Source organism: Agrilus planipennis, unplaced genomic scaffold (assembly GCF_000699045.2).
Source record: "Agrilus planipennis isolate EAB-ADULT unplaced genomic scaffold, Apla_2.0 scaffold170, whole genome shotgun sequence".
Lineage (NCBI taxonomy): Eukaryota > Metazoa > Arthropoda > Insecta > Coleoptera > Buprestidae > Agrilus > Agrilus planipennis.
The window spans coordinates 346,767-366,258 of NW_020440530.1; the positions used below are offsets into that span (position 1 = coordinate 346,767).

The window sequence follows — 19,492 nt, forward strand, 5'->3', positions numbered from 1 at the left end:
TTAATTTGGAAATACGAAAAAGATTGTTAAAGATGTATGCTTGAAGCACGTCTCTCTGTGGGTGCGAAACGTGTACGGCAGGCCTGGTGGAAATTAGAAGCGTTTGAGATAAAGCGTTAGAACGATGATGAAAATAGAAAAGGTTGCAAATGAGGAGATAGAAAGAATAGGAGAACAGGGGGCGTTGTGGAAGTCAATAAGAAAAAGGTGGGACACCTGGGACATTAAGGACTAGTAAAGGATGTTGAATGTAGAATTAGAAGTAAAGAGGAGCAGAAGATCTAGATTAAATTGTTGTTCGTAAATAATAAGGGACGTGAGATGTTCTACTATTCAGGAAATGCCAACATTGACTCAAAATAAAGTTACTTTTGCACAAAAATAGTAAATACGAGACACATCTGCAAAAGTGACCCTGTTGTAACAAAACGAAATTGACCCTAAGTATTAAAAATCCCTTCAAAAACAACAAATTTTAACCATTTTTAAAACTGCGAAAAACCAAGTGCTACTTTCATTTGATTTAATATTTAGTGGCTATTTTATTTCATTACTAAGTAAAAAATATCTTCAATTGTAAAACGTGACTGTTATTTTGAACCTGCTAATGGTACCTATTATTAAAGGTAACAGTAGTAACAGCTAGGAGCAGTTATTGACAAATGACTCATTTGCTCTTCACTATAATTCAGGATGCCTAGACCAGAGCCGGGCAAACTTTAACTTCGTAAGAGCCGTTACCAGAGGTTAGTTTGGGTCACTCCATACCCTTCAATGAATACGAGAGAGTAAGCAGTAATAACCCATTTTGCTTTTTCTTTTTTTTCTCCCTTCCACTCACATATCAAGCCCCTTCATCCCGTAGACGAGCGAAGTCTCTCTCGCAACTTAAATAATACCTACGAAAATTTTCTAATGATCGTCCCGCAGCTCAGGGATGACATGCCGGACTACGTTCGTAATACTATCGGGTTCGGCTATAGAACAGGGGACTCACCTACGAAATGGAAGGGATAGGAAAAGGAAAGAATCATCTCACTCGCACTCGGAGGAGCAACGAGAAGCTCCTTGGTTATACCTGAGGAGCACTCGGGAGTCAAAAGAGCCCAGTTTGCCCGGCTCTGACCTAGACCTAGAAATATCGACCGCCTTTTTCGAGGGAGTATGAATTATTTATATATCAGCAACACGTAGTCGCTTTTCCAGACATAGGGTAGTGATACATTTTTAAATGTAGATCTTAATGACTAATTCACCCAGAGAGACGGTAATTTCAGATATTATCTATCTTTTTATAGTGATCGAATTTCCAATTAATATTCGGTGGATTACTTTTTTTCACTTGTATAATTTAATCATTATTTAACAAAATGAACGTTTCTGTGAATCCGGCCGATATTTAAAGTCTAAATTTAATTATCGTAAAATCCAAACCATCTTAAATGCCACTGCCTAGTTTCTTTCTTCGAAGTGCTTTTGTGTAAATCGCAATTCTGTAACTGCGTAAAACTTTCTTCTCATTTTTACGGTTCAGTAAAATGGATAAGCGAACAGTCCTTTTTGTGGCCAACAGGTTTTCTGCACTTTATATATTTCATTTCGATACATTTCAAGGAAATCAGATTTGTATTACCCCCGTGGTACTCTCTATAATTGGAGAGGCACAGTAAAATTCGACAAACAAGAAAGACGATAAAAACAACAGCTATTCTACTTAAAAAACCGTAGGGGTCAAACTGTATTTGAAAAACTGTAATACGTAAGTGAGCCTATTCTAAACGCAACAAATATGATTTTCAATCACTTAAATCGATCTAATACAGAAGAAAAATCTCTCGAATGCTAATTTGTCCTTCGAAGTGTGTCATCGGTTTTTCGATTCTGCCAAGCGGTGTCAATATTGATTTTTTTTTCTTCAATATTAATAATATAAGACTTAATGAGGATATCGTGGATGTAGAAAAGGTTAGAAATGAAGAGGTATTGGAAAGAATAGGAGAACAGGACTCTATGGAAGTCAATAAAAAATAGGCGAGATAGGTTGGTAGGACACCTTCTCAGGCATGAAGGTCTATTTAGAGACATATTAGAGGAAGAAACAGGAGTTAGGAGGGGTAGAGGTAGACCTAGATTAGATTACTGTTCGCAAATAGTTAAGGATGTGGGCTGTTCTAGTTTTAGGGAAATGCGAAGTTTAGCTCAGGATAGGAAAGAGTGGAGGTACGTGTCCAACCAGTCTTAGGACTGATGACCTAATGATGATGATGAACACTTAATTCTGAACATTGAATTCTAAAATCGGGATTCTAGTTTTATGGAAATGCAATGATTAGTGCAGGAGAGGAAGGAGTCATAGGACAACCCTATGATGATGACAGAAAATATATGCTCAGGCATATTTATCAATTTCATCTAATACGCAGCCGTTAGTTTCGAATATAGAACAGTAATCAATAGGGTCTGTCGGTTTTTAAAAACCGGTTTTTTGGAGAAAATTATGAAATTCGAAAACCGGTTTTCTGAAATGTCGGTTTTTGTATAAACCCTAGTAATCAACAATAAAGTTTAATATATGTATGTTATCAGAATATGAGTTCGACAACGACAACCAGTAAACAGCGGATATTATATACATATAATACTGGCAATAATAATAAAAATAAGGAAAAGAGCTGGCCCTCCAACAAGCCCATTACAATTGCGATAAGTATATATGATACGCATTCGTAGATACGTGTTTATATATGTATGTATACGTATACAATACAAGTATATACACATGTGCATGTAAATTTCTTTATATAAGTGGATAAATATGAAAATGTGCAGCATTTCGCGCGTTCCTGCCGCTTCAGCAATCCGAACGAACGCCACAGCAAAGTCCACGCGCTCGGGCACGTGTCCGGAAGCGTGAGTTTCCCGGAGCACGTGGAATCGGACGTGGACGACTCGCTCGTCGTATGGCCTTCGCTCCAGTCGAGCCTCCTCCTGGATATCAACGACAGAGCTGAACTCGTTTAATACACTAGTACTTGTCGTACCACCGTCAACAAAACAATCATCCCCGGCGGTAATTAATTGGCTTTATCTGTCGCACGACAATAATTTTTATCTTGACGAAAACGACGGTGACTATTTTATCGTACGAAACGTTTATCTCGATTGTTGTTGTGAAATGATATCGGTCAAACGATGTTTCTTTCTGTGATTGTTGTGGATATTTATTAAAAGTGTACTTATTATTATAAAAAAAAGGGTTTAAGGCCGTTGGAGTCACCTTGAGGAGATCGTTGTAGATTGCAAGTGTTTATTGTGTGATAAGGGTTGATTTTTCCGTATCTGCTAAGAACGTTCCTTTACTAATAAGGGATTGTGAAATAGTAGCATTTATTTATTTATTGTTTGTCTGTCTGTCAGTTCTATTATCGTGGTAGAACCGTTAAACCAAAACAATCAACAATATTGTAACGTAATACCAACAGTATGTGTGCATTATTTCTTTGCATGCTACAAGGGTTTTTAAAGATTGCTCTTTTTACACTAAAACTATAACTTCAATTTCTCACTTCTCTGCTACATATTAATCTTCCTCTTAATCTGTTTCTCATTCTAGGCGCGTCATAATCTTTTACATAAATTGTACTGTATACAAAGTGCTATTTTGGTTTTCTATTACTATATATATAATTTTTTGACTTCTATTTTCTATATTTTCTGTATAATCTCTTTGTATATGATTAAGTTTTACCATATCTTATGTGCATACGTATGTAGAATAATTTTTCAATTACATTTTTCAATTTCATCCAATTCTCGTAAGGACTATACTTAAAAATGATTAACTATTAAATTTAATTTTAACCAAAAAAGTAGAAGAATCGTTAATGGAAAATTGTTTTTTACTTTTGTCATATTGTCTTAAAAATAAAGATACGGTTGTTTTCGTGTTTGTTCGAGTTATGAATAATTATTTCTGACTAAAAATTAGTGAAAAATTTATAACTTACTACAAGCTTTTGATTGATTTAATGGTTCTACTACCCCTATAAATTTGATGTATTTTAACATTCAATTCTTAATGATTTACATGGCAAAATAACCCCCTACGAAATATAAATAGGTTTCCATTACATTTAAAAATCCCCCTTAAAATCATGAAAAATTGAATTATTTTACACAAAACAATTTTCAATTTTTTTTTTTCAATTCGGACTGTGCATTTCGTAAGATGTTGATATTATTTTTATCTTATAACTAGCATCACTTCTTGAAACGTCTAAAATATTAGTTTCCCCAAAAATAAAAGTAATTATTATACTAATCCAGGTAATAAATTAAACGAATTAATTTGACCTTTAAGTTAGAAGCAAATTCACCCATGTGATGAGTACCTATCAACTGTATTATATCATAAATGTAGAAGCAATGCTAAAATTTAAAAACAGTATATTTAAATTTCGATTTTGTAGTTTTCTTGGAACATTTTTTGAACACCCTGTAGATCAAGTTATAACATTTCTTTCTATCGGTACGTTATTAAAACATTTATTCATTATAAATTGACTATTTGCTGGAAAAACGCTCTCATAAAAAACTGCATTATTAATCGTCAGTTATACTTTCTGTTAATTACCAATGATTAATATAAAATTTTAAATCAAGTTTTATCAAAACTAAATTTGAAACTGTCCTTTTTGTTATTCAGTATTTATAGAATTATAAAATTAATTTCTTTATTTTTAAATATTTATTCCAAAATCTACAATAATAAACAAAACTGGCGCGTTGTAAGAATAATTTTCTTGATCAATGGGTGAAATTTAGATAATATCACGTGTTTCGTTCACACATATTGAATCAATTAAATAAAAATGTAAATATTTATTATCTTTAGAAATATCTCATTATAGTCAAGGAAATGTAGCACAAAAGTAGAGTAAACCTTCGAATTTTTGTGCAGGAAGTTGGATCGAAATGCGGTTTTCTCCGTTCGATTCGTAATATCGTCTACAAACTTTGTGAAGAAAAGAGATCAATTTATCTTTAAAAATACATTTGTGCATAAGAAAAATTCAATCATGTAAGTGTAATGATAGAAATAAGCCAATTTTGTTACCGGCGATTTTGAGGCTCCCTGAACACAAATTTATAATTTACGACTGCACACAAAGAAATAGAGAAAATTTTGTAAAACAGTTATTTTTTTTAAAATGTTTCAAATATTTATAAAAAAGATATTAACTGTGTATCAAACAAAAATTTCATTTATTTAAAGCATTATCTTTAGAAAAAAATTAATCAATATCATTTATCGATATCGATCATCGGGTCCAAGATACCTTCGGAGGTCGTCGCCGACTGCATATACGTGCTCAGCGACCTTCAAAACCCCCAAGTTAATTAATTTAAAACGTAACTCCTGGAGACGTGTAGGACGGCTGCCCTGGGCTCCAGGTACCTTGAAGGCCTTCGCTGACTGCATATTTGTGTTCAGCGACCCTCAGAACCCCCGAGTAACAAAATTGGACTTTCGTTCTCTCATTATTGACCGAGTTGCAATTTTTTTTTATAACAACTTTGCAGATGAATTGATCTGTTATGTCCCCAAAATTTGTAGACGGTCTCAGGAATCGAATGCAGAAAACCGCATCTCGATCCAACTTACTCCACAAAATTTGAAGGTTCAGTGCTCTTTACTTACTCGACTTTTGATTGAAAAGTAACTGCTGAGCAATTAACAATGCAGGTACTCCGATGAATAATTTCATTTTGAAAGGGTTTAGTGAATTGCTTTATGTATTTATTTGCATTTCGGTTTATTAATCTGCATCAAATATACACCTGTTCGGTTAAATTATAATAAAATATCATGGAATACAACAAAAATTCCCCCTTTTTGTAACTAAATCACATTTTGTGCTAATACTTATCATTTCATATCAATTTTAGAAATCCACAATTGCACAGTACGCTGTAGTTTTCCATGGGGAAAAATTTTCTCTCATCAACGCCATGTTTTTTAGGCTCCTCCCATTTGACTGATCCCCTATGTACTATGAAAATAATATGTAGATATATATACTATAAGTAATCTCTTTTTGGTAATCAGAAAATTAAGAATTTGAAATAAGGGAATTACCACAGAAATGGACGAAATCGATATTTAGGTTACTTGTTTTTTTTTTAATTTGCCTGGTTTATTGAAATGCTGCTTTCTAATTATTACCAGACACAATTAATAAGAATCCAAGTAACCTATCTTTATTACACGATCATTTTTCTTTATTAATCTAAATATTAATGAATTTTCTCATTTTTTTTATTCTTCCCCGCACTCTTAGATACCTACTACATACGAAAAGTTTCGAGCAGACCGTCTGGTCTACTAGTTCGGTCCATTTTGAAATTTAGCGTTTACCGCATACACAAAGCTCTCTCAAAGAGCATTTTTCACGTCCAGAACCGTACTCGAGTGATATTTAAAATTGCGGGTTCAGTGTGGCCTCGGGACAATTATGGATACATTTCCATGAGCACGTCGGACAGTGGCTGTTGCCAACAGGTGCGAGTGCCTCTATCAGCACCCTACGAGCACCCGTCTACAGACAACGTCCCTGTGAACAGGAACTGGTCCCAAGACCAAACCTGGTTACCAAACTATTTCAATCAGCAGAATGGTATGCCGCACAAAACGTGCATACATCAACCAGGTAGGAATGAGTTAGCGAATGTGTTTGATTGAATTGATGAACTGAAGTAAAGTGAATTTTTTACCAAAATAAAAACCTTTAGGTACTAACCACAAGGTTATACATTTTGAATCAATGTTTGTTAATTTATTTATTTGAATCATCGTCACTGATTGTGAGAAATGAAAATCGATTTGGTAATACAGTAGAATCCGCTTATAATGACATCGAAGGGAAATGACAAACGCGTCATACCAAGCGGGCGTCATAGAAACCAACTTTCTATTTTGGTTAATTATTTTGTTCAATAGAAAGAAAAACTACAAATTGTATATATTTATTAACAGAAAAAGAAAAAGAACGATGAATTGTAATATTAATATACATAAGAAGGGTCAGAAAAATGAGCGAAAATGTTATTATTAAACATTTGGGTCGCTATAGCCGGATATGATTTCTTGAGAATCTGTCATAATACACGATATGTCATTGTAAACGAAGTCATTATATCCAAAGTTTCCTATAGAGAATTTAATATGAAAACCAAACTTAACACTGCAATTACTTCATATTAAGCGGTTCGTCAATACAGGCGGAGTCATAATAAACGAATTCCACTGTCGATACTCTTTAGCTTGCCCTTCTACTGTCATTGTAACATCCGAATCTAGGTATGTTCACACCTGTAGACTGTGATAAAATTTAATTTTACTCCCAACTGTCATCACATGTATTGTAATTTTAACTTTACTTTCTGTATAACAATTTTTATGACTTTGCTAAAAACTTAACTAGTGTCCAAAAATTACAATTAAAACTGTAACAGTTCCCTACCATGATATTTAAAAGGAAATAGAACAAATAACAAAAATTGTATACCTGATAAACCAGTCGTTAAAAAAACACTGAATATGAAATACCAAAAGTCATCACTAATGTGTCCAAAGCCCAACAATGATTTTATCAATGATAACTCGTCATAATCAACATACTAAACAACTGTTTAGTTATAAAAAGGAATTCAGCCTAAATAATGCGTATTTATCACAATTTTCGAGGCGGGATTGTCTTTAAGTATTAAAAGGATGTGTTTCAATTTCTAAATTTTTTAATACAGTTCTGATTTTTGCATGATTAAATCTTGAAATGTTAAAATTTTATAATATTGTAAAGATGTTTTGAATTTCTTAATAATTATGATATGTGATGTTCCTTTATTCTTAGTTTAAAGGGTCTTTCTGCCTACCCGATGTAGATTTTGCTACAATCTCTACATTTCAGCCTATTTACATCGGATTTTGATAGTTAATCGATTATGTCTTAATTGTGTTGTCTAAAAGAGTTACATTTTGTTTCATAAGATACCAGACCTTCGCGAATTTTTTCCAGTTTCACTACTTTTCGGAAATATTGCCAGTGTAGTATGTTAAACGAATAAAAGATTTTAGTTTTTGAACATGATATATTAAAATTAGTATTTCCAAATTTTTTCAAGTATTCAACATTCAATAACTTATGAAAAAACATTTGAAAGGGTGAAGCACGAATGTACCAAGTAAATTTTTAGTTTAATTGCTTAATAACTGTATTCGTTTGAGTTACTGTCAAATACCCAATTCATGTGATTACTGTTTCATTTTACATGAGTGAATTTATGATCATAAGTGAATAACTTTTATAAGAAATCTAATCACATTTGGGCATTAGACATCATTAAGAATAATTATATGTTAATTCATGCCCATGGTTGCTTTGGCCAAATGAAATTTAGAAAGAAATTGAAACATTAAATGTCATATTTAATTTGATGACATATTACAAAATCATTCACATTCCGTTGGATATAAAATTATGGTACCTACCAAAACGATTTTTGTTGCGTTCGAGATTTTTCTATCATCTTATCTAAATTTACATGAATTTAATAGGCAGAAAATAAAAAACTCGAAAATATCAATCGAAATCCGTACAAACCAATCGACGAGAAAGAAAAGTGCAAGAAATCGATGAGGGGCAGCTTTGGGGGGGATGCAGGGACGATATAGACTATTTCAATTCAAATGCAACTAAGGTGTGAGGGTGAGCTTGTTGATATAAGAGAATTATTTGATATCCAGGGTTTATATTAATTACACTGGTCAACATATTACCTACCAAGTTTTGTATATAAATCGACGAAATGAGTTGAATGGATTCTGAGAAAGTATTAAAAACAGTCGGAGTGATCTTGGTTAGGTTAAGGGGCATTGGGTGAAAAGCTACCTAAGCGGGGGGAAGCTACGTAGATTTAGTGGGGTTGGAAGAAATGCTACGTTAAACCATATAAAGGAGGGGGTCTAAAAGTATCGAAATCCGGGCTATGTGGTTTATAGAAGAGGTTCCTTACCAATATTATTATTATTATTATATTTTGTTTAGATTATTCTCGAAGAGGGGAAATCTTCAAAAGACACCTCCTGAACATACTAAATATACTACAGAATGTGTTCATTATATACAACATTCACAGCTTTTTTGTCATTAGACAATACAGACCGGCCTCCCGGCCGGTACCGCCGCAACCGCTTTGTCCCTGTATTTTAAATCTGTAATATCTTCGAAAATATTCATTTAAATTACATGCTGTAAGGGCCATATTGATCTATATTAAATGCACAATGTATTTAAGGTACTTAATTGGATAAGAATTAATGCTGTATTGCTTAAAATCGCTTCGTAAATAAGCCATTATTTATTTCTCATAAAAAGTAAAAGTTAAAAAATGGTTATTGTGGGTTATCCCTAAGAGATATATACCATCCTGGACTTTTTGTAGACCTTTTTAAGGTGTACAATATTGTAGCACATTATTTTGATCTATCTCGTAGGGTTCAGCCAGCGTTTGCAATGTAAGCGCAAAAAAATGTGTTTAAAAACCGCATTAAAATCCGTTGTGTAGTTTTAAAGATCTAAACATACATAGGGACAGACAGCGGGAAGCGATTTTGTTTTATACTATATGTAGTCATTTAAAAAATTGTTCTACCGAATAGATATTTGTGTGTTTGCCAATCTCTGAAATAGCCGAGGACAAAAATCTCACTTTTCTGTTAAAGAATGTAGAAAAACGAGAAAGATGCACTACTCTATTTTTTGAGAGAAATTGATTAGTTCAATATTGGAAGATGTGGAAGGTGCATCAGTCTATAGGTTAAAGACCTGACGATGAGGATTACGATGTAACTGTCAAAACAACGCAGTACTTTTTTTGTCAAGCAGCAGACCTAAATTAAAACCAAAAAGCGTTACACAATAACGCCAATCAATTAAATTTTGTCAAATATAAATAATTAGGCGTAAAATAACAATAATAATGGTAAGATCGCGCTCTTAATTAGATTTAAGGCAGAAGAAGATGACGTTTTTTTTTGTTTTTCTGTAAACGCCTTTTGCAAAATACGAATTCGCAGACGCCGGTGCACTATCTAGAACGGTGTGTGATTTGCTACAGTTGCGCTCGGTTTTTAAGTCCGCCGCGAGAAAAGAATTATTATGACCGAAAGAAAACAAGTTAAACCAGAAATCGAATGAATTCGTTTTGGATTAATCGGGCGTGTAAATTAGAATAAACAGATCGAAAAAGTCGACGAAGAAAGTGAAATAAACCGAGGTTTCACTGATGTCGGTTTCTTAAAATCGGCCGACGACAACGCCGTTCATTACGGATTTTGCTCGGCGAGAAAAACGCACCGATTCGATCGTCATTGACGGACGATCACGAGGATTACATAATCGTTATTATTAATTTTCGTGCGGCAGACAAAAAAAAAGCATCATAGATATTAGGTTTGCTATTTTGACAGCTAATTACATCTACTGTTTAGAGCCATTGTTCGAAAATGCTGAAAAAGCGACGAATCGATTACATTCAACACTACAATTGAAAATTTTTAAATAAATCTTATTTAGCATCAATCTGCATGCTCTATAATTTTCGTAAAATTTTCTGATGTTTAAATTAAATACATTTAATCCAAAATACCTATATTTTCAATAGTGCAAAATTAAAAAATAAATAGCCATCGACTTCTTATACAAAATATTGGTTGAATTATGTTAAAGCACTGATGTTATATATGATAAATTTTTTGCAATAACTTTTCAAAGCTCTCTTACTTTATCGTAGAACCAAAGCTATATACAGCCCATTTCAATTTGTTAGAATTGTGACCTTGAAAAAATCTGCGCGAAGATAGAAAGAATATACATTAGGCGTGAGCAAGACAGAAATAGTTGGAAGAAGCTTGAACGAGCAGAGCTCTCGATGGGCGGTCTTAGGAGATCGGCTAGAACTGTACAGTATTAGACGAAAATGTTTAGCAATTTCTTAAAACAAAAATGTATATAAATTAACAATAGAAAACAAAGCGAAAGTTTTATAGGTGTGTAGAACGTTAAGTTAATTCACTTGTTATTAAAATGGCTAAATATGCTTTTAAATAAAGCATATTCTTAAATTTTAACGAGGTAGTTTAAATAATTTTGCAAATGGTACTGTACACTTTTGTCTAGCTCTCGCTCGATGATCGGTGAAGAAATGAGCTCAGCAGACAAATATGATTGAATTTGAAATTATGCTACGGCGCATCCTAATAAAGGGAAGGGGCATATCTCTTGAACTTCTTGAAAGGAACAGTAATTGTCTTTTATATTCGTTAACACATCCATATCCACTTTAGTAAAAACTGGATACAAGGTATAAAAAGTAGAATTTCTTGTTCGATTAATTTCAATCAACGGTAAAAATTTAAATGAAAAAAAAAAATGAAAAAACTTCACTTCACGTAAAAAGCGAAATAAAAAGATGGAAGCAAGATGACGTAGGAACAATCATACGAGAATGTGTAATGTTAACCTTTTTTCTTTAAATTAAAATAGTCATTGCTATTATCCGTCTCGAGCATGCCCATTAAAAGGTCATAAATGAAGTTGTGAAATCTTAAAAAAATCATTCAATCAATTACACCTACCAAATCTACTAGTAGCAAAAGTTCCACAATGTGAAACATGAATCGAATTATTCATTTATAATACTAGTTTCAGTGATGATTTCTATTCGATTCTACGACTTTTATTTGACGGATTAAGGAAAAAGGATTATCATTTTCAGTTAGCTTTTTACGCAGTTTGTTTTTTTCAAATCTTCACTAACTTATTAGGTTTTCATGTTATATTACTTTGATGAGGTGTGTAGGTAGATCAACAACAACGATTTCTAAGGTTCTTTCACCCTTATATTGGATCTGGAGGTGTGTTAGATCCTTCAGATCGGTCTGGCTTTGTAAATATTGTTGTAAATCTTTTGTTTAAAGACCATATATTTATTTATTCAGTATTTATAATTTCACGTGAATGAGCCTATTTATTACGTATATCTGATACCTGACTAAGTCACCGTTAGTCAAGGTTTCTAACATATGTCTGGCAGGCCCTGGCTCTTAGTCTAGTAGGTTTATTTAAGTTGCACAACTTTTAATTTTGTGTAATTTTTAAACGGATTTTATGGCTGTAAATCAAATAGTCTAAAAAGCATTATCTTGGTTTTGGTATTCAACTCTATCTTGTACACAATTTCTTTTTTCGTCTTTGTTTTACAACCGCCATTTTGGTATTATGAAAGTAAAACCTGGCCTATAACCTATAACCACCGCGCGATTTATACGAATCGATAGACACCTCATAGACGTTGGGTTGCTTCGAGTATATAAAGTATCCCACATACGCCGTGTGAAAAACAACCCTGTATTTGCAATGGGGTAAAAAACAAAAACAGAAAAACATTTAAAGAATTCAGAAAATTGATGTCAACTTGCCAATCTTTTGAAGAGCTAGATGGATCGACGGACTGGAGAAATCTGAAAAAATAAGGAAAAATTATTTAAAACAATTATTATAAGCACTGATTTTATCAATCCTTAACCTCCTGGATAGTAATTTATTCAAACTAGCGAACATGAATCCCTATATCAGTTTTATTATATGTACCTAGTAAGATCAAAAACTTGTAGCGTTTTTATAAATTTAATAGACTTAATTGTTATTGTGCTCGCGAACGGTTAATTTAGAAATTCGAAGAAGATTGTTAAAGGTTATGTTTGGAGCGCGGCGCTGTACGGGTGAGAAACATGGGCGGTGGGCGCTGCGGAAAAGAAAAGGTTACAAGCGTTTGAAATGTGGTGTCACAGGCAAATGGTGAAGATACCATGGATAGAGAAGGTTAGAAATGAAGAGATATTGCAAAGAATAGGAGATCAGAGGACTTTATGAAAGTCAATAAAAAATAGGTGAGATAGGTTGGTAGAACACCTTCTTAGGCATGAAGGTCTAGTCAGTGGCATATTAGAGGTAGAAGGAGTAGAGATAGACCTAGATTAGATTACTGTTTTAGGGAAATGTGAAGATAAGCTCAGGATAGGAAAGAGTGGAGGTGCGTGTCCAAGCAGTCTTGGTACTGACGACCTTATGATGATGAATTGTTGTTGAGGTAATCCGTTTTCTTTGGGGAATATTTAAGGTAATGTGTTGCTTATCATCATCGTTTCTAATTCAATTTCTCGACGAAAGTTTTACGGTACCGAATTTCTTTGTCTTTCCGACCACTTAAACATATTGCTACGTGTACTATACAAGTATAATAAAACACTTAAAATATCGTTTCACATGGATACTCCTCTACATTATACTAACAGCGACAGTATTAGATACACATTTTCTGTGTTGTTGTTATTGTGAGACGTTGCCATTTTCAGACGGACTCCCGCTCATATATTTCCCTCGAGAATGATATACTTTCGTTCAAATTCCGACTATTTTGATTCATAATTAATTTTTGAAAGTAGCATTCCGTGTCCCTGCTTGGGTTTTATGAGTTCCCTTGGGCTATTATTCCGAAAATTCCGCATAAAAAGATTGATACCGTAGCCAGCCCTCTTCCCTCCTATTACCTTCTATTTCATCTGCGTAATGTACCCAACTGTCATTAGTTTTGTTTAATCCGTTAATTTCTTGGCAAATACCGTTTTATTCGAACTATGAAATTACGTCCGATAGATAAAAGTTATCCATTAATAAACATAACAAAACTAAGACATTCCCAAATTTCATGATTAGGTCAACGGTAAGTAGCTAGAGATGTGCAAAATGGTTTTGTAAAAGTATTTAAATTCAAAATGCAAATACTTTTTTGATTTGTTATTTCAAGTGCAAAATATAAAATAGATCTCCCTTTTGAATTTTAAATGCTAAATGCAAAATACGTATTTTCAAGATACTTTTTTCAAATGAATATTTTTTGTAATACCTACTCAATTTTCCACATTTACTTAAGTATAAAACATTGTTTAAAAAAACCTTGCAGGCATTTGCTCATTTTTTAAATATTCGAGTTTTTTTTTCACTAATAGTGGTTTTTGCACTATATCACCCGCTGCGAAGAGCAAGTATGATTTATGTTTTTCCGTTTGAAGCGATCGAAATATTGGGATCCGTCAAATGGGCTACACCATCTGGTGGCAAAATTTATAACTCGAATGAGGGAAAAATTTACATAGGAACTGTGCACGCAAATTGTAAAATTGTTTATTAAAATAATAAAACACGTTAAAAAAGTAAAAATTTTTTTGATGATGGAGTCGACGAAGTTTTCTTCTAAAGTTAAATCAAATAAAAAGTTAATATGTTCAGTGAAAAGCTGCAATAGCACTTCAGACATAGATCTTCACTCTTCACNTTTAATTGCTTAATAACTGTATTCGTTTGAGTTACTGTCAAAAATATCATTTATCGATATCGATCATCGGGTCCAAGATACCTTCGGAGGTCGTCGCCGACTGCATATACGTGCTCAGCGACCTTCAAAACCCCCAAGTTAATTAATTTAAAACGTAACTCCTGGAGACGTGTAGGACGGCTGCCCTGGGCTCCAGGTACCTTGAAGGCCTTCGCTGACTGCATATTTGTGTTCAGCGACCCTCAGAACCCCCGAGTAACAAAATTGGACTTTCGTTCTCTCATTATTGACCGAGTTGCAATTTTTTTTTATAACAACTTTGCAACACACTTACAAGATTGCATTTTTCTTATGCACCGATGCATTTTTGAAGATGAATTGATCTCTTATGTTCACAAAGTTTGTAAAAAGTAGGCAGCAAACTTGACGGAATTTGTTATTTCCGAATTTTATAATGTGATTGGCATTAAAAACAGGCTCATCTTCAACGAAATTTCCTTTCCGAGGCTTTGTGTCATCCCAATCACATATTGTGCCAATACTTATCATTTTATCGTAATTGAAAAATTTGGAAATTGCACGGTACACTATAGGAACTACGATAAGTTTCTCCTAACACGCGCCATGTTTTTAGGCTTCTCCCATTTGACGGATCCCAATAGTTTTTCTATCATTATGGTATAGTTTCTTCAATTAAGCAGTAAATAATTCCTCCATAGGCTTCCTTATTTGCCTTTCTCACCTTTTTAAATGGAAAAAAGACACTGATAAAATAATTTGCTTAGTGGGAAAGATCAGAGCCAAAATAGGTTTGCAAATAATTTTATTGATGTAAAATCACACAGTTTTTTTAGCTTTAGGTTCATCTAATAAGTGAAGTTTTTCGAATCGTTTTCATGAATTTTGGATTATACGCATTCTTAGCACACCACAATATCTTGTAGTTTTCAGTTTTCCACAGCTGGCGTATATCAATTCGATATTGTTTTGCGGACTGTTTTGTCATAATTCATAGAATTTCGTAGTTCCTTCTTGATTTGCTAGGTGCTGATATCAATTCGGAACTTCAAAATTCCATGGAGCATGACACTGAACCTAAAAAACAATATCGATCCAATATTTTAGATTATCCATTTCGAAGGAGTTTTGAATTTTTTGGCTTGTTTTCAGTTAAAGAATTAGAAGGCATTCATGGAATATCTCACATCGTCCCCTTTTTAAGCTTCTAATACCCTCAATTGTCAATATGAGCCACTTTCATTCATCATTTTCTATAATGTTTGATCGGCGATACTAGCAAAACTTTTAATGGCGAAAATGTATTTTGCATTTTACAAATAGAAGATACATTTGGAAAAGTATTTTAAATTAAACACAAAATGCTCTTCTCAAAAAAGTATTTAAACGCAAATTAAAAATGAGTATTTTTTATTTTATATTTGCATTTTAAATGCATGTATTTCAGATAAATCACATGTCTGGAAGTAGTTCCTTGTCTCTTATGAGGTATACGGAACCCTTAAAACGCCGTAATTTCGATAATCTAAAGACACGCTTAAATTTTATTTATGTATAGATAAGAGTAGATAATTAATTTTTTGTAATGTACGGTGTCGATTTTGCGCACGCGTTAGATTTATAGAACTGACCACAAAAGTACAGACTTCCATTGTTACCCAAATATCTAATTAATGTCGTATCGCATTTAATGTGTTCCACAAAAAGCAGCCTTTTAAAATTTTAATGACAGCCGTTTGCCCGTATCTTTTATTCTTTATTCATTCCGACCTGTAACGATTTCATTCGAAATCAATACTATGTCGATTTTTATGAAACTTTCACTGTCGTTGTCTGTATTCATCAGAAACCTAGACGTCACTGCACATTATTGTTATCGAGTAATGGTTATAATGCTGTCATCGAAGCACCGGTTAACGAGAGTCGTATGCACATTTACATATGTGTACTACTTAAAAATCACTTTCGTTTTTTTGTTTACTTCTTACTGAAACTTACCATTAAAAATCGTATCTGACTTCCGACTATCATATATAGAAATGCTAAAAGAACATTCAATAAAATTCTATTAAAAAATTGTTAAGATAAACACTTTAATTTGATTTAATAAATATTAAGAAACCTACAATTCCATAATCTAATAAATATTAAAAAACCCTTAACTTCATAACCTACGTTTACATTATTTCTAAACTCTTTTACTCAAATTTCTTCGTTTTTCTAACTTAAGATTCTAGTGCAGCCTTTTTACCCTTAATTTTAAATGAACCATTCAATATTATACGATATTATGGAAAAAAAGCGATTAGGTTACGTTAGGATCACAAAATTTTGGAATCTCGACATCAACCCTCGCAGTTGCTATATTCCTCAAATATCAACATTTTTTCAATAAATTGTAGCTATCTCGTCAGTAAATGTAAATTGCGATCATTGTAAGATCGGCAACTGATATAATTTCATTTATTTGATACTTATAAGGAAGGCCTTAAAGACCGTAGTATAAACTCATGAATCGCTTAAAGAAAGTGTAGGTAGCCGGAAGTGACATTAATCCTTTGTTGTTTCCATCATTTTCAGAACTGTTTTAGGAAAATTCAGAAACTAGGACTGATACAAAAGTGCAAAAAGCGAAGTCCGAAAGTGGCTTAATTACACGTTTCGTCTGCCATTTTTGAAACTGTAACTGCTGTTGTTATTGTAGCTATATCAAAATCTACACATTTATTAACCGTCAAAAGGCTTAGGTAAAGAATATACCCAATTAGGGCAATGAGTTTACTGTAGAAAAAAGCAACACGAACGAAGTGAATGTAGTCCTGGTCGTAGCCTTATATTTTGGAGTCTCTACTTATCGGTGCCTACGCCCACTTGGACTATTTGCCATTGCTGTCTGCCCTTCAGTAGGGGATGGTTAATGTTTCCGATTTTCGCTCGGTATCCAATTGAAGAATATTTTCAAAGTCTTTGACAATGCCCAATAGAGTCATACCCGCTCCAAGACGGAGAATCAACAGGTTGCATCACCGATTTCACCTTCCGTCTCCAGATACTTTTTCCGGTGCTTGCGAAACGACATCGGCGGTGGCAACGTCGTTGTCCACCGACTACACGGCTACGGCGGCGGTGGCGGTGTTGGCGGAGGTGGTGGCGGTCTCCGTATGGGCCCCACCAGGAGTAAAATTCGACGGCGATGTGGTGCCGGGCCGATGGCGGGAGGTGCACCATTCACTTGTTTCTCACCGAGGTACGGACGTACTCCTCGGCGGCGCGGATCACAACAACAAACGCTCGCGCTCGTTCCTCGACCAGTTGCTCTTCCGGCTTTGCAGCAGCTCGAGGAGGTGACACCCAAAACATTCACTCAGTGATAAATTTAAGTAGGTAGACAGATACGAGCGAAGAGAGTAAAAAGACACGCGCACGCTTCACGCACACCACCTCGATTCCGGGAATCCCGAGCTGGTGAACGTCGTCTCCTCAGTGCGCGACAGTTGTCCCGAGACCGGGCCGCGCTAGCATGTTCTTCTGATATACGTATAACATGAGTTTTGTGGTACCGGTCAAGGAAAATAATAGCAACAACGACCAACAGCACAACAATAACAACAACAATTCCCCGAACAATAACACTAGTAACAATAATAATAACAACCATCAGCGAAAGATGGAATATCAGCTACCTCCTCCGCCCGTTTCTTTACCCGGTATGGGTGGTTCTGTGCACCAGGTGCCTGTCGGAGTGATGCAGGGCACGCTGAACCACGTCCAGAACGTGGCAGCCGTGGCTGCCGTCCAGGATGACGGCACTAGGTGGAGCCAGTACCAACACCTATGGAGACAGCATGTCTACATGAACGGTACGTGGTTATTAATTGGTGATCTGGAGGCTCATTTTTATTTTGTGGTTAGTGGTGGTGGTGGTTTTGACCGTGATTTTGTGATCGTTTTCATATTATCAAAAAAGCAACCCCTAATCGACACAAATTTATGTAGTCAAAAGAATGGCTGATTGTCAAAAGATCCAGAGAAAAGTTCTACCCATTTCTAATCAATATGTACTTAGACATACATACAGGTAGGCAGATAGACATCAGAGTTCCTTTTCATATTTTTGGTAGAAACCCTAAGAAATCGATGCATTTTCTGCAATCATGTTTATGAGAAATATAATAATAAAAGTGTATTTGTTGCTAAGGCAGCCGTTTTAGAAATTGTTTCCGAAAGAGCGTTTACATTTTCAAGGCCTCTTACATCTCACGATTAAAATTAACCAAACTATATAAAAATATTCAACAGTATGCAAATCCGGTGTAGTCATTCAAAAATTATAATTGGGTTCTTTCATAAAAGAAGCATCACAAGGAGCCTTTAGGTCTCATGCCAAAAATTAAAAATCATGAATCCAAATTGTGTTATATAAAAGTACGGTAGCATAAATTGGAAATTAGTTGAAAACTGTTAAATATTTAAAAAATTTCCTTCAATTTAAGACACAACGTTACCAGAAGAAAAATTAGAAAAATCTGATCAAAAATAGTTGTAATGTTGGACCCTAAGAATTTTTATAGATAGACAATATTATGTAGCGTACCAAATGTTCTTACGTTCTTCTATAATAGCTAAGCATGGAAATGAATAACTGCATCCTTAAATAATAATTGGTTTTTAAATAAGCACATCATTTCTTTGAACCATAATTGATTTGAGTAACTGATTCAACTATTATAAAGGGTGATAGTCTATGAGTAATGCGACAGGGCAAATACAGACTTTGGGCATGAAAGTAGGACGACTCATTCACATATGCTTAATTAATGGAATGCCGATTGTTTGAAGTGATACAAGGTATTAAAAAACGGAAAGTTTAGACATTTTATATGCTTTTACTAAAACATAGCGTAGTTATTTTAACAAAGTTAGCACGGTAATATCGGAATAATAATACGTTACATAGGCCAAACAGGAAGAGCCATCAAAACAAGACCTAAAGAGCATTTATAGACTAAAGGTAGAA

At 34.1% G+C, this 19,492-nt stretch overlaps 1 protein-coding gene across 6 annotated transcripts in view; it reads left to right on the forward strand.

Annotated features, from left to right (window-relative positions):
- The window catches only part of LOC108736695 (hepatic leukemia factor), a 247,208-nt gene that overhangs the window by 81,985 nt on the left and 145,731 nt on the right, over positions 1-19,492 (forward strand). For 4 of the 6 annotated variants that reach the window (XM_025979744.1, XM_025979745.1, XM_025979746.1 and 1 more), the window contains exon 2: positions 6,342-6,710. The exons of 1 other annotated variant lie outside the window; for it this stretch is intronic. In XM_025979744.1, the coding sequence (XP_025835529.1) occupies positions 6,342-6,710 (369 nt within the window). Of the gene's footprint in view, positions 1-6,341; positions 6,711-17,666; positions 18,336-19,492 lie in introns of those variants that run through there. One more of the 6 variants, XM_025979748.1, reaches the window with a different exon arrangement.